Genomic DNA, 15306 nt, shown 5'->3' on the forward strand with positions numbered 1-15306 from the left:
CATTCTCAGAAACTGAGCCAGCTCACATTTTATCTCTGCCATGAAGCAGTCATGCTGGTTTACAATGATCTGTCCTTCCTCCAACTATACTAGGCAGCACTTAAACTTGAATTCCTCTGTATTGTCTGCCTTTTGTTTGTTTTGTTGCATGTTTCCTGGTTAGACTGCATGTTCGGAATGACAGTCCATGTACTTAATGCTTCTATCTTTCCCCCTTCTTTTCTCCTTCCCTCCCTCCTTCCCTCCTTCCTTTCTTCCTTCCTTCCACCTTCCCATAGTACTTACAGTAAAATTTGGGGAATACACTAAATTAGCAGTAGTCACCTTATAAATAAACACAGTAATACCAGACTTTAGTCAAGGGGTTCCTTGGTGCTTCTCTCTTCCACAGCCTGATCAACGAGACACACGTTCTCTTGTGTCCGTTAGCTCTTAGCTTGGAATCCAACACCCTGCAGCAAGTTCCACTGTGGGAATACTTAGTATTATTAGGACACATGTCCAAGTTTAGGTTCTAAAATTTTATGCATAAATCTCCCAAAAGGGTAGAAATGGTCTAAGAAATAGGAACAAATTTAAAGAAAAGAGTGAAATATTCCAGTCATTAAATCACTTATTCATTTCAATAGTGTGTTAAGTCATATGCACTCCTCATTTAAAGAGCTAATGATAACAGAATCGGAAACTACTAAATCAAGAAGGGACCTCACCTTCTGGTTTTAGAGACGAGTCAGCTGGGGCTCCGGCAGAAACACTGAGTCTATATGAGGTACTGCCTCTTGCAATGCTGTTTGCCTTCCTCCTCTTCTAGCAGCCCCTCTCCAAAAAGGGGTTCTTCTAATGTCTGCCCAACTCGTTCCCTGTTAATCACTTCCCAAAGATTGTCTGTAAATAAAATGCAGAGACAAAGCTGGACAAGAAGATCAGCCTACAGAGATCGCTCCCAATTTTTGAAATTATCTTATTTATGCTTCTAGAATAGAATAACTTTCTAGAAGTGGGCTCTAAGCCTAGGTAAAGAGAATTTTTGTGGAGGTGAAGGGTAGCTATAGGGAGGTAAGTTATATATTTAGATATGCAAATAATGATTTTGTTTGTTTTTGAGTCTGTTGCAAGGAAAAGGAAGAGTCTGAGCACAAAGTGGGTTCTTGCTGCTGCAGCCTTTGCCATGGGCCCTAGAATCCCCCAGTCAGGCTAGGTGAGGCGTTAGGAAGGATATACAACCCTTGCTTGCCTCTCTTCCTCCATACAGGGAATGGAGTTGTATTAGAGAGATACCCCACCTGCAGCCACAGGGACAACTTTCAAAGTCACATTGGGACCCCAGAACACTCTGGAATGACCTCCCTCCCCATCTGCACAAAATTGACACACCCAGTGAAAGGAAGGGTAGGACCTTGCCCTACCCAGGTCAGTCCTCCTGCCCTTGGTCCTGCACCATTCAAAGACTTACCAAATCCCCTTTCATTTTATTTGGAGGTAGAAGAGCAGTAAGAGGAGGAGATGAAAACGTTTTTCCCCTAAAATTCCAACCCAAATTTCACTTTTTGTTGTTTTATTTTTTTTAATAAAAATCTATCTCAATTCCACTCTCTTGCCTCAACGTGTTTTTCATTTGCAAGAGGATGTAGGAACTAGCCTTGCCTTGAGTGTTCTTTTGAAGTAGCTGCCTAGAGACTCATCCCTAGAGAACTGATTTTACCTCTCTGGACCTTAGATTTCCCATCTGTTCAATAAAGAGGCTGATGGATGATGTCTAAATTCTCACCCACTGTAAACGTGGGAGTACCTGAGCCCCACTGTCCCTTGACTTTTCCACTCGAGGGTTCAGCACAGAGATAGTTAAAGGTTAAGGATCTCTCCAATGGAGAGTTGTTAACATGGGGTTGAGCGATCGCGGGCAGCAGGTTTCTGGCCTCGCCCAGCCGCGGCCTCAGAACTATCCCTCTCCAAGATTTCCCAACTGGGAGGCTGCGGCAGGGTCTCCTCTCCTTATTCTTCTCCACAGGCGCCCGGGCGCAGCTCTATCCTCCTCCTGGACAGCGAGCAGCCGATAGCATCCTCAAACCCCAGTAAGCCTGGACCCCTACACCTAGCTCGGTTTCTCAGAGCCCTGCCGCTACCCCTCCTCAATGTCCCTCTAGGTGTCCACTACTTTCCACTTCCAGACATTATTTCAGCCGCACCAGCCTCACTTTGGACCCCCTGCGCCAGGCTCTGAGAGCCAGGGCTGCCGCGGAGCGGGACGCTCTCCCGGGGCGTCCCGGGCTCCAGCACCTCTCCACACACACCCCCATCCCCGCCCCACGCCCCGCCTCAGGACCCTGCCGTCGCCTTCCCCTCGAACTCCTTGGGTGCTCTCCCGGCGCGCTCCTTCCTGCATCCACTCAGGGAGACCACCCGCCCCCCCGTCCCCGCTGCCACCTCCCCGGCAAAACAAGCGCTGGTCAGTGGGCAGGGCGCCTGGCCCAACCGGCCCTCTTCTGGGCGGGGGCGGAGAAGGCCCCGAGCCTCGCAGGGCTCCCGGGCGCGCTCAGCTCTGCCGGGATCCCGAGAGCAGCCTCGCGCGGAAACCCCGCACCAAAGCGCGGGAGCCGCAGCCTCCCGCCCTTAGGCGCCCGCCGCGCTCACCCTGACCCCGGGACGCGGGAGCCTCGGGCGCCGCTGGAACCCCGCGCAGCACGCCGGCGCTCGAGCTGCCCCCCACGCTCCTTTTCCGGCCCCCTCCAAGGAGGGGCGCGCGGGGCCCCAGAAGCATCTCCCGCCCGCCTTCCCCCACCCCCTTCCCAGCCCGCCCACCCGACCCGCGCGGCGTGGTGCGGCGCTGCGCTCGGATACCGGGAGGAAAGCGCCGCGCGGAGTCCCTGGCGTCCTCAGTCCTGCCCCGCGAAGTGGAGATGCGCGAGAGGCAGGCGAGGGCGCGCAGCTCGTGAGACGCCGCGCCAGCCGGCACCATGCGCCTGCGGCCGCTGCCCCTCGTCGTGGTCCCCGGCTTGCTGCAGCTGGTGAGTGCCCGGCCCGCCGCGCGCCCCACGCCTCACGCGCCGGGGCCGCGTTTCGGCGGGAAAACCGCTCCGGCGGCCGCCTCGGAAGCAGAGCCTGGGGCTGCTTAGGACATGGGGTCGGGGGCGCGGGCAGTGGAGGGAGTTTAGCGTTGCCTCAGAGGTTGAAGGGAAAGAATCAGGGAATGGGGATCAGAGGGGGGACCCTGAGGCGAGTGCGGTGCTTATGGAAGACTGGGACTGGAGGGCTGGGGTGAAGAAGGCAGAAAGTGGCAGGGAAGAAGGTGCGAGAGAAGGAAGAGGTTTATTGACGAGCGGTCGAGGAGGGGATAAGGGTAGACGGACGCGATGAGGATGGGCTGAAAGACCTGCCTCTAGCCCAGAGTTTGGGGGGCTTGGTGGGTATTTTTCACGTGGTATTTTGCCCGGATGCTCGCAAACACTTCTAAACCACGGCATCGTGCATCCTCGTTCTCAGGGCCGGTTGGTGGCTCCTTGCTGGGGAAAAACTTAGGCAGAAGACCGATTTGGGAGGCAGATTGGATTTCTCTTCGTTTTCCGTCTGGCACTGGGGACTAGGATGGGGTTTTGTGCCGGCGGGGACGCAGGATGTAACTTTCAAATCCAACTCCACACAGGAGCCCCCTCCCCATCGTCTCTTAAGCATTTTGTTCCCGAAGACCTCTCCTGTCTGGTCTGGCCGGCTCAGGGGGCGCTGAGGAATGTGAAGGGTATTAGAAGGTGGTTGCAGGGTCCGCCAGGGAGGCTCTAGGCGACTGTTCCAGTGGTGCCTCTCATCTCTCCTCGCTTTTCCCGCGTGGCGCCACCCTCTCCTCCTTCCGAAATATACCTGTATGCTGTATGGATTGCTAGTTAATTCTGTTTAAGGGAGATCCCAAGTAAGACCTTCAAGAAGACAACTTTTAAAGTAAAATTATAGAAGGGGATTGTTTTGGCGCAGTCCACCTCTGTGATGGATTTCTCCTGCTCTCTTGGCACTTGTCTTAATACGGTGCTATCGAGGGCTTTCTCCAGAAGCCAAGGTTTCTTTGGTCTTCATATTTAAGACTTTACCCAGTTTAATCTGGCTGTTAAAACAGGGTTAAGGAACCCAAGCATGATGATCCTTCCTTTTTTCCTTCCTCCCTCTCTTCCTTCTCTCTCTCTCTCTCTCTCTCTCTCATTTCCCTTTAGAGGGAAAGATCAAGTAACTTATTAAAGTTTCTCTGTGATACATATGATATTGTAGACGCAAAGATACTCTGTAAGTTTGAGGATGGAAGGAATTCTAAAATGCCTTAGTGAAAGGGAGAGAGCACGAAAGGGCCTGTCCATTCCTTTTCCACAGAGGTTAGCTTCACCTGCACAGCGTTAAGAAATTCTTCAATGGCTTCAAGAAGAAAATGCAGTGATGTTCCCAAATGTCCTTAAATGAGCCGACACATACGGCCTATATACAATATGGCATGTTAAGATAAATTTTACATCCAAGGCATTAAGCATGCCACATATATTCCATAATACTCTTCAGTATCCCTTGCTTTTTGAAATGTTTGATCTGGATTCCAATAAAAAGTGATTTAACAAAGCAACATTTGTATGGTGTGTGTACGTAAAACTGTAAAAACCTGGGGAAATCAGGTACTTAGGTAGGATCTTCAGAATATCTTCATGAATCTCTTAGTTCATTCATTTAATTTTGTCTTCAGTGATCATGAGCTGTGTATCTGTTCCACTGTATTAGACTCTTAAAGATGAGGAGCTATATTGGGGGATGTGTTGGGAAAAGTTCTTCTATCAGTTTACTGTATTGGGAATGTTAGATTTTTTTTTTTCACACCACCAGAGTCAATAGGGAATAAGAAATACATCTTGACAAGATTATATACCCTTCTTAAGAGCTAGATTCTAATATTACAGCGTGGCTTGATTTATCAGTTTTTAAGGAAGTGTATGTCAAATTCTAATCCATTTTTGGATTGTGCTTGGGTTGTAATGTTTTTTTCCTGGAGCACTTTATCATCGTAAGTGAGGTGGGGAGCTGCAGCTGTGTGATAAGCATACATTCCTTACACTGCCATCCTTTTAGACAACAAAAAGCTGTTTACATTCTCCACAATCTTAGAGCTGTTTCCAGCCTTATAACACAAGGGGGTTAGGATGTGAAAGGAAAACAGAGTGGCTGAGCAGGGTAGATCTAAATGAAAACACCCCCAATCCCACCATTCGCCCCACCCCAGCAGGTATCCAAAAAAAAAAAAAGTTATAATTTGGCCCTTTGGATGGCTTATAGTTTTAGTCTACCTTTTCAGCTAATATTGAACTTCTTTGCTAAATCCCAATAGCAAGTGGATAAAATGTTTGAAAACTAATTTTTTCATTTTCTAGGAACCATGTGTACATAGTACATCTGCCCTTGGGGGGAGGGAGTGGAGACGAGGTTGGGTTATTGTTGGAACTGGATTTTACTTTTCCATTCCCACTGCCATCCTAAAATGCTAAATATTTTTAAATGAGTAGTGGATTCATTTGGGGATATTGAAATTTTAATTTTAAGAAAATTGCCTGATTCATATGAAAGCAGTCAGAGGGAGTTGGGCCCAAATAAGTCACTATCATAAAATACTGATAAAATAACCAGAAGATTTTTACTTATTTGGGGGATATTTATAAGTTTTAAGAAAACAATAAGCTGAATTGATAAATATTGCAGGTAAACTATGAAGTATATGTGTCTGTGATTTGTCCTTACCCAATTTTCCTGGCCTGTGTCTAGTGTTTTAACAGACAGGTTGCTATACCTAATTAATAAGATTACTAGGCATTTGCAGAATTAAGTACCAATCCTGAATGTATTATTTTCTTTGAAATTCTTATTCAGCAACATATCTTTATAAAAATACTAATAGCACATTATCTCTTGTCTGCCATCTAATGAAGAGAAAATTAGCATTTGAAGTTAATATTATAATGAGTGTTATTTTGTGACATGATACAAGGTAAAGACTTCGCCAGTTGACAGCTTCTTACAGATTTGCATGATTATTTGTAACTCATAATAAGTGTGATTTTTGCCTCTAAGTAAAATGCAGATTTTACTTAAAATTAAATTTGAATTTAAATGGATGATAAGCTTGACTTTAAGATAAAATTTAGTGGTGATTTTAAAAATTAATTTGTTATACATTTCAACTTGTTTTTCTGTGATATAATGATGAGTTTATCAAGTAAAATATAAATTAAAAAAGCGATGCAAGTTAGCAATTTTTAGAATCCTATAAAATCAGAGTACTTGTGATGCAAAGTGTTAACAATTTTAAGTTCATCCTCATTATACAGTATCATCCCACATGAACTTATTGAGGATATTTTTGTTTATCTTAACAAATTATTGATTTTAGTATTTATTTAGTGTCATAGTCATAACATATATTTATTCCCAGTTCTGTATTTTCAAGAACTGATAACTCATGACTGTCTTCCATTCAGAAATCACAACTTCCCTCATACAGTTTTGATCAATTAACATCAAAACAGTATTTCCCAGTGTAGGATCAATAGTCGTCTGTTGCCTAGATGACAATGCAGAGAAGAAAATACCACCATATCATGGTTACGACTTAGAGCTGGCTGGGCTTTGAAATTGACTCCTCATTAAAAGCATCATTATCTTAAGACATTTTAAAAATGAGAACTAGGATTAGACAATTAAGTCCTCTATTCCAGCCACTCACCTCCCAGTATAAATTGTGTTCCCTTGGCCTATTTTAAGATTAGGTTGTGTAGTTCAGTTTTAAATGACTTCCACATAGGAAACTGACTCCTCTTGGTAACTTATTTTATAACTCAATAGATTTCCAAATGGAAAAGAAAAGCCTTGTTACTTTTTGTTCTGTAGTTTTTTTCTTAATTTTCTTTTTTTTTATTGTTTCTGATTAGTGGTCAAAATGCTAAATAAGGCAGAAGGCTTTTTTGAAAAACTTTTAGAGGTTTTACACTCTCAGCTTAAAATGTGTAGCTCTTGCAAATCGAATGAATTAAGAGATGTTGATTTTTACAACACACTGCCCACCTTTTATCTATTAAAGAGCTAATCAATACGTTGTGAATGATTTCATTATTTAGTAGTAGCAATCAGAGATGAATATAAGTGTATCACAGGTTTGTGATTTTGTAAAAGCTCCAGGACTGTCTCCTATTGTTTACATATTCTGCGGTCTCTTTTACCTGAAGCTTTGCTGGGTAAGATTTGAAAAAAGAATTATAGCCACACGCTCAAATGCCTACAGTTAGGCCTGTGTCAGCATTTCTGTGAAGAATCTCATTTCTGTCTTAGCCATAAGCATTATTGCCGGTTAGAAGTTGGCATTTAATATCTTGATTTGGGAGTCAATTATTTTAAAGCTGCTTTAAAAAATTGGTCCAAATGATTTTGAGCACTCATCCATGTGAGTTTACTCTCTAGATATTCTTATAGTATGTGGAATGATGATTTAACAAACTAATTTCTATATCATTCTTGCACAGTGGTTATAATTTAAAATGTAGCATGTTTAAATTATTTTCAATATTCTCTTCCAAGTTAACCTATTTATTGAACCACTGTAAGATATTGTAACACTGTTTCATCACGAATAATTTTAATTGTGCCAAATTCAGATGCCTTAGTTGGTCTTTACTAACAATTGTATGAGTCTTTATTTGCTAACAATCTATTTGAATTTTTTATTACTTGTGATATGACCAATGGTATTGATGACAACCCTGTTCTTTATTTCAAAATCTTGCTCAATTAAAAAAGTATCTAAAGCAATTTACAGTATAGATTTTCATATTATAGAAAGAACTCTAAGATATGATTGATTGAAAACTTCCAATTTATGTTGTTTTTAGTTTATGAAGATCTAGATGAAAACCTTCAAATAACTGTTTGGTTCATTATGCTGTAAGATCAGTATATAATAAGGAAGTCTGTTTCTTTATAGAACTACCATGAAAAATGAATATTTCATTATCTAAACCCAAAAGCTATAAGAAATACTTTTCCTAGCCAGATCATTCAAGAAGTTAAAATAATTGTCTTTAAAATTGTCATTCTTGTAAATTTTGCTTTTCTTAGATTTATGGACCCACAGTAAGAAAAGTGGGAAGTTTTGCAAATTTAAACTACAATGATAATAATGCTCTCTTAGATTTGCATATACCTACCTGTTTTCAAGTTTCTTTCACACAGTTTATCACATTCTGTTCTCCCAAAAAATCTACAAGAAGGACATGTTAAAAGTTTCCATTTGTGTACTGGAAAGAACAATGCATTTGGAGTCAAAAGACGAGTTCTATCTCTAAGTAAATTGCATCTTCAACAAATATTTACTATTTTGTCCCTGACTTTACACTGAGACTGTAGCAGACATTGAGGACATAACAGTAAACAAAATAGAACTGCTATGAGAATATGAGTGTGTGTGTGTGTGTGTGTGTGTGTGTGTCGGTGCGCAAGCGCGTGTCTGTGTGTCTTGGGCTGGTCATTTAACAATCTCAAATCCCTCATCTGTACAATGACATCATCAACGATAAAGAGAATGAAAAATGATTTCTAACATCTCTTTCCTTTTTTTAATGTACAGTAACAGTGTTACTGTATTTTTCTTTTTATGAATTATGTACATCTTTACTGTACAATTTAAAGTATGTCTTACCTACAAACATAATTGCTTTAAATATAAGTTTTACATGGAGTTTGTGCTGTTAACCATATCACAAATGGTACATATATTTAGAAATAGATTTAAAATAGTACAAGACTGGTTAATGTTATATCTTCTTATGGAAAAGGACAATTTAGTGAAACTAGTCAAAGGGAATTGACAAATACTTATTTAACACATAGAATCAGCAAAATCAATAAAATTTAAATTAAAATGGTACAATAAGGACTTTTCCCCCTCTATACCATTTTTAAATTGTAAACCACTAACATCTACTCATTTCTTTAATTTAAGTATATTGGCTCTCAGTTAAATTCTAATTATTAAAATAAGCAGCATTACAGCTTAATACTGTACTTCAACCAGAAAACTAGCATGTGACTTTTTGTACGCCTCAGTAGAATCCAACCTATTTAAATCAGGAATACTATTAACTAACTCCAAAGGTCTTGGGAGTTCTGATGTAAATGGTATGAAATTTTAAAAAGAAAACCAAGAAAGAACTGGCATGTGAGACCTATCAAAGATGGAAGAAATTGTTAATGGTTTTAACATCAGGGGACAAGTCAACTGAAACAGACTGACTAGTCCTGGGGTTCAGTCCAACTGTATTTTAAACAACATGAGTGTCTTTAAAAACGAAACTTGACTTTGTGATAGTGCCGGTTTCGGCCAAATAAAAGGATTCTCAGGTCATAAAAACACAAGTAAATCTCTTTATTCAAGATTATGCAAGATTGTGATTTTCAAGCATTGCCATATATATTGACAGTTTTAAAATCTCATCAGTTTTACCTTAAGTTATATGGCATGTATATTTATTCACTCAAAACTGTAACTTAGGAAATAGTTGAGATTACTTGAAGGGAGAGACCACATATGTAATTTATATGGCTGTTAAAAGTCCATGATCTGGGGCCTCCCTGGTGGCGCAGTGGTTGAGAGTCCGCCTGCCGATGCAGGGGATACGGGTTCGTGCCCCGGTCTGGGAGGATCCCATATGCCGCGGAGCGGCTGGGCCCGTGAGCCGTGGCCGCTGGGCCTGCGCGTCCGGAGCCTGTGCTCCGCAACGGGAGAGGCCACAACAGTGAGAGGCCCGCATACCACAAAAAAAGAAAAAAAAAAAAAAAAAAAAAAAAAAGTCCATGATCTGCATGATATTTTGAATGGATAATGTATACAGTAAGAGAATAGGGACTCAAAAGAACCATTTAATGCTTTGTAGCAATGATAACAATCATTTTTATTAATACAGTTTTTGCATTTGGATAACCCAAACAGAAGACAGTTGGGATCAGTATAAGAAATGTGGCTGCAGAAATGAAAAGGGAGGTGAAGTTTTCAAAAGTGTGTTTTCCACAGTCATGAATTCACCTGCTGCTTCCATGTTGATGACTCCCAAATTTGTACCTCAATTCCTACCCTACTGCTCAGCCTCCAAGGCCATCTCTCCATAGCTCACTTTCTTTGCCTTGGATGTTTTACTGCCAACTCACACTCAACATGTCCACAGCCACACACATCTTTCCTGAACAAGTAACCTTCCAACATGCATGGATTCAGATCTTGAAGTCACTACCTTGTCCCCCTTTTTAATGTCTGGTATCTTTGTGTTGGGACAAGCAACTTAGTATAAAGCATTACATGGTTTATAAGATAATTCCATGTGTGTGATCTCATGGTTCATCTTCACATCAGCTCTGGAAGGTAAACAGAGCAATAGTTATTGCATCCATTTTAAAAAATGAAGACACAAAGGCATGGAAGATTTCCAAGACGGACTGTATACAGACCACACAAAAGGCACAACTGGAATTGTCTGCCCAGTCCATCCCCAAGGTCACGGTAGCATCTGTTTGTAGCAGAAGGCTGTGAGATCCATCATAGACCCCCAGAGTGAAGGGCTTGAGGGACGTTTCCAGGAAATGTTCTGTTCTGCTCAGCAGCCATGCCGAGGCAGAAACCTCGACTCACTCATTCTAGGAAGCTTTTAAACGAATTTGCCATGAAGTCAAGCAAGTTTAACAGAGTAAACAGATTTTTAGAGCCTGGCTCTTAATCGGGAGTCCCGTTTAGAATTTAGCCTCAGAGTTGTGTTTCCAGGTGCTCCAGCTTTTACAGCTTTAGGGCTAAGTGGACGGCCTAGTGATATGGTTCCAGTTAGGATCAGCAGAGGGGTTGAGAGTTCCTCTAATTCCTCAAGATCTCAAACTGTCCTGCTTCAGATGGAAAAGGTGAACAAGGAGAGAGAGAAGGGCTTTAACTACTATGAAGTGCTACTTAATCTTGGTTTTTTGTTTTGTTTTGTTTTGTTTTTTGCGATACGCGGGCCTGTCACTGTTGTTGCCTCTCCCGTTGTGGAGCACAGGCTCCAGACGCACAGGCCCAGCGGCCATGGCTCACGGGCCCAGCCACTCCACGGCATGTGGGATCCTCCCGGACAGGGGCATGAACCCGTGTCCCCTGCATCGGCAGGCGGACTCTCAACCACTGCGCCACCAGGGAAGCCCCTAATCTTGGTTTTTTAATGGACAGGTGGGAATATGAGAAGGAGCCAGTGGGGTGGGGGGAGGCATCTAGTAGGTGCTGACACCTACTAGACCCGCAGAACTTGTGAGCTTTCATAGAAGATTTTACTCTACCAGTAGCATTCTTGCTCTTGCCCTCTCTCCCTTTCTTACTTTTTATGAAAATATGTATTTGATTACAGAGGTGGTAGAGCATAGTGAATGTTATTGGCTTTCCACCCAGATCCCTTTGGATCTCCTTTTACCATTTCTGTGCGCCCTCCCCTTTTTTGATTTCTGTTCTAACACTGGGCACCTATAACTCTCCTTCAGAGGATTTCCCTGGGGGTGTTGGATGCCTCTTGCCAGAAAGCACTCAGAGCCAGACTACATTTCCCTTCCTTCTGGGACAGCTCTTGACAAATGACTGACAGGTGCCAGAGTGTGAAAAGCCCAGCTCCCTTGCTCAGAGGTTTAAGGAATACATTGGAGCATCCCTGTGAGAGCAGGTCAAAGCTCCCCTCAAGGGGACTTCGCTTGAGATCACACACATCCATGGCTTCCTCTTGTTCACCGCCCTGCTGCCCCACTTCCCCACCAGACTCCCCTGGACGCGCTTCACGATAAATCACGTGCACTCAAACACTTGTCTTGCTGTCTGTTTCTGGGGAACCCAACCTAAGGTGTCTGTTTAAATTTTTTTTAACATGCAGAAATTTTTAAAGCAGCTATTCTTACCTCTGCCTGCTTTGTGCCATCTCATACTAAGAGATAATCACTATTAGTAGTTTAATGTGTCTCTTTCCAGAAATTACGGATATGTATGCTTTCATCATAATTATATCAACACAACATAACATCATGTAACATGTATTTTTAATGCAATAATATACTGTGGCCATTTTTATACAATGTACAACTTATATTTTTTAAAATTCTTAATATTTCATGGCATTGATGTGCCATAATGTATTTAATCAGTCTCTTATTAATGAAAATTTTTATTGTCTTGAATTTTTTCAGTACATTTGTGAGTATATTTATAAAATGAATTCCAAGGGGGGTGGTGGTGGGATGAATTGGGCGATTGGGATTGACATGTATACACTGATGTGTATAAAGTGGATGACTAACAACAAAATAAATAAATAAATAAATGAACATTTTAAAAATAGAAAAAAAATAATAAAAAATAAATAAAATGAATTCCTAGAATTGAAAATACTTGTCCAAGGCTGGGAATGTACAATATGAATTTTGATAAATATAAATTTTCTCCTTAATGACTATACCAAAATACAGTACCACTCACAGTGGATATGCGTCCTATATCCCTATCTGGAGAGTGGTTTTTTTGTTTACTTTTTCAATCTTTTAGAGGAAAACACCTCATTGTTTTTAAAATCTGTTATATAAAGACTTCTATTTTTTTCCCCTCTGTTGTGGGAGAAGTTAAAATAGTTGAGAATTGTTTTTCCCTTGGAAGTTTGTCGTGTTCTCATCCATTTGAACCTTTTTGTTTTAGGAGAGGAGATCTTTTATAAACATTTCATTTCCTTTATGTCTACTTATCCATCCAGGTTTTTATTTTCAATGACTATATGAATCCCTTTTACTAATTTTTAAAGAAAATTATGCATTTTTATGTGTCTTCAAATTTACTTAGAATAAAGTTACAATACCGTTATCTTAATTTTTAAAAATTTACTCCATACCTGTGATTTGTGCTGTATTTTTCCCCAAGTTTGTATTAGTTGTTTTGGAATAGTAGCTAAGGGACTGCCTTATTCTCTTTCTAAGTCTACCGCTGTAAATAGAAGCTTTCTGGGGCAGATTCCGTAGCTAATTGACTAAGTGGTCTAGGTTGAATGAAGCCTGGAGTTAAGGGGTGAGCATTCAGGACCTCAGCCCTCTTTCTACTTTAGTGAAGGACATGCATCCTCCTGGTAGCTGCCCTGCACCTGCTTGCACTCCCAGCTCCTCCCGTGCTGATTTTGGTGGTGGGAAGTGGGGATTCTGTCGGGGGGTAGACCCCTGTTCAGGTGCTGTTCTCTTTTGCCTTTGTTTGGTTACTGGCTGCTCAGCACACTTGGCTTCTCCATCATTCTGATTCACTCTTCTTTACATCTTTCCAGAGATTCTCACATTTTGTGGACCCTTGGCATCCTTTCCCCTTTGTAGCACCACTAGGCACTCATTCTTGTTTTTGCATTCCTAGTTCATTTCATTGGAAATTTGGGAGAGAGGCAAGGTAAATACATTCACTCATCTTTCCTCATTGCAACTCAAAATCTTTTAGTCATTTTTGGCTCATCTTTCTTCATCCCCTACAGTATCCATTCAGTCACAAAATCCTGTGAAATTTCCTTCCAAAACCATCTGTAAACTGTCTCTTTCTCTCCACCTGCTGCCATTTCATCACTACAGCAGCCTCCTAGCTGGTCTATTTTATTCCAACATGAGCCCTCTAAATGCATTCCACATGTCACAGATCATCTTTCTTAAATTCTCCTTTGATTTACTATGCCACTCCACTATTAAGGATGAGACTGTGATTCCCTTTTCCTTAATACATTGAGTCTAAATTTTTCTTTCTGGTTTTCCAGCCTTAAATCTCCCATCCAATATTCATCACATACTCTTAACTGCAGCCAGGTCTGTATCCTTATACTCCATGAATACTTCAGAGTAAAGGGAAAGCATAGGTTTTGATGTCAGACTGACTTGGATTCCAATGCTTTTTCTGGCACCTTGGACAAGAGAACACATCTACTCAATTTCAGTGGGGTTTTTTTTCCTGAAATAATGGTAATTATAGCTATTTCTTAGGGTTATGATGATTATATACCAAAAAAGTGAAATGCCTAGTACCTAGCGTTAGCTTAACAAAGGTCAGTTTTCCTTTCCACCTGCAACAGCTTAGGTTCTTTGCATGGAAGCCAGAAACTGACTTTGACAAACTTAGAGAAGAAATTCGTGAAAACAGCGTAGCTCACAGGAAAGGTTGGAGAATCAGGCATGTCTAGAGCAAAATCAAGGGTCTAGGTATCGGGAAAGTATCAATTGGCCAAGATGATGAATAAATGTCCATCTTTTTCTCTCGAGTTTTTCTTTCACTTCATTTAAGATGCCATGCTCTGGTTGAGAGAGCCTAGATGGCTTGGGTCATATGCCTTGGCTTGAGAACGGTGGGACACTTTGATGAACCATTCCACACATCCTAGGGAATCAACACTATATGTTCCTATTAGAAAACCTGTGATCAGAACTCCCACCACAGGAAGAGCTCAGAGAAAGAGACCCAAGCACCCACAGTGAAGACTCATTCCAGCTCTTTGTGTTAATCAACCAGATCTCCACTCGTAAATAGACATAGACCACAAGATCACCAGACATTTAAGTGAAATCTTTAGCAATAAATAATAAGAAGGAGAAGGAGAAAGAGAAACTAACAGAAACTACCCTGGAAGAAACAAATAATACAGGGGACAGATTTCAATTTTAAAAATTCCTAATTAGGATTCTCAGAGAGTCAAGAGGATATTGCATCCTAAAAATAAGACCTTTTCACAGACTGCTATGAAGAAAGATCAACTGGGTAATAAGAAGGAGTTCTTGGAAGTGAAATATATAACAAAATTAAAACGTCAGGGAGAAGGTTAGGAACAGAGATCATGCTGGTGAACTGTAAGGTGAAGTCAAGGGAACCTGCCATGACAGAGCCAAAAGCCAACATGGAAAATACGAGAGAACAGTGACGAGACATAGAAGATAAATCCAGCGAGGAGCCCCAGAAACACGTAACAGGAGGCTATGAGGGGAAGTAACATAGTCAACAGGGTTGAATGAGCTGATAAAAAAAAATAAAATCCTGGTGAAATTCCTGAACTCAAAGGAAAAAATAGAAAACCCTAAGAGCTTTCAGAGATTACTAACAAAACAAACATACACCTCACCAACCACACTGGATGTTAGAAGCAATGGAAGAATGCCTTCAAATTTCTGAATATTCTGAAAGAATATTGAACCAACAGCCAAATTATCAATCAAACATGAAGGGGAAAAGTAGGAGGAAGAGAAGGAAGAGAA

At 41.5% G+C, this 15306-nt stretch overlaps 1 protein-coding gene across 1 annotated transcript in view; it reads left to right on the forward strand.

Annotated features, from left to right (window-relative positions):
* Nucleotides 1–2954: 2954 nt before the first annotated feature.
* NXPH2 (neurexophilin 2) overlaps nucleotides 2955–15306 on the forward strand; it is a gene marked incomplete at both ends in the record, with an annotated part of 109801 nt that continues 97449 nt past the window's right edge. The window contains one exon of the mRNA XM_081242540.1: nucleotides 2955–3005. Coding sequence (XP_081098666.1) covers nucleotides 2955–3005 — 51 coding nt within the window. The remainder of the gene's footprint in view (nucleotides 3006–15306) is intronic.

The sequence above is a fragment of the Mesoplodon bidens genome, assembly GCF_964165515.1.
Source record: "Mesoplodon bidens genome assembly, chromosome: 8".
Taxonomy (NCBI): Eukaryota; Metazoa; Chordata; class Mammalia; order Artiodactyla; family Ziphiidae; genus Mesoplodon; species Mesoplodon bidens.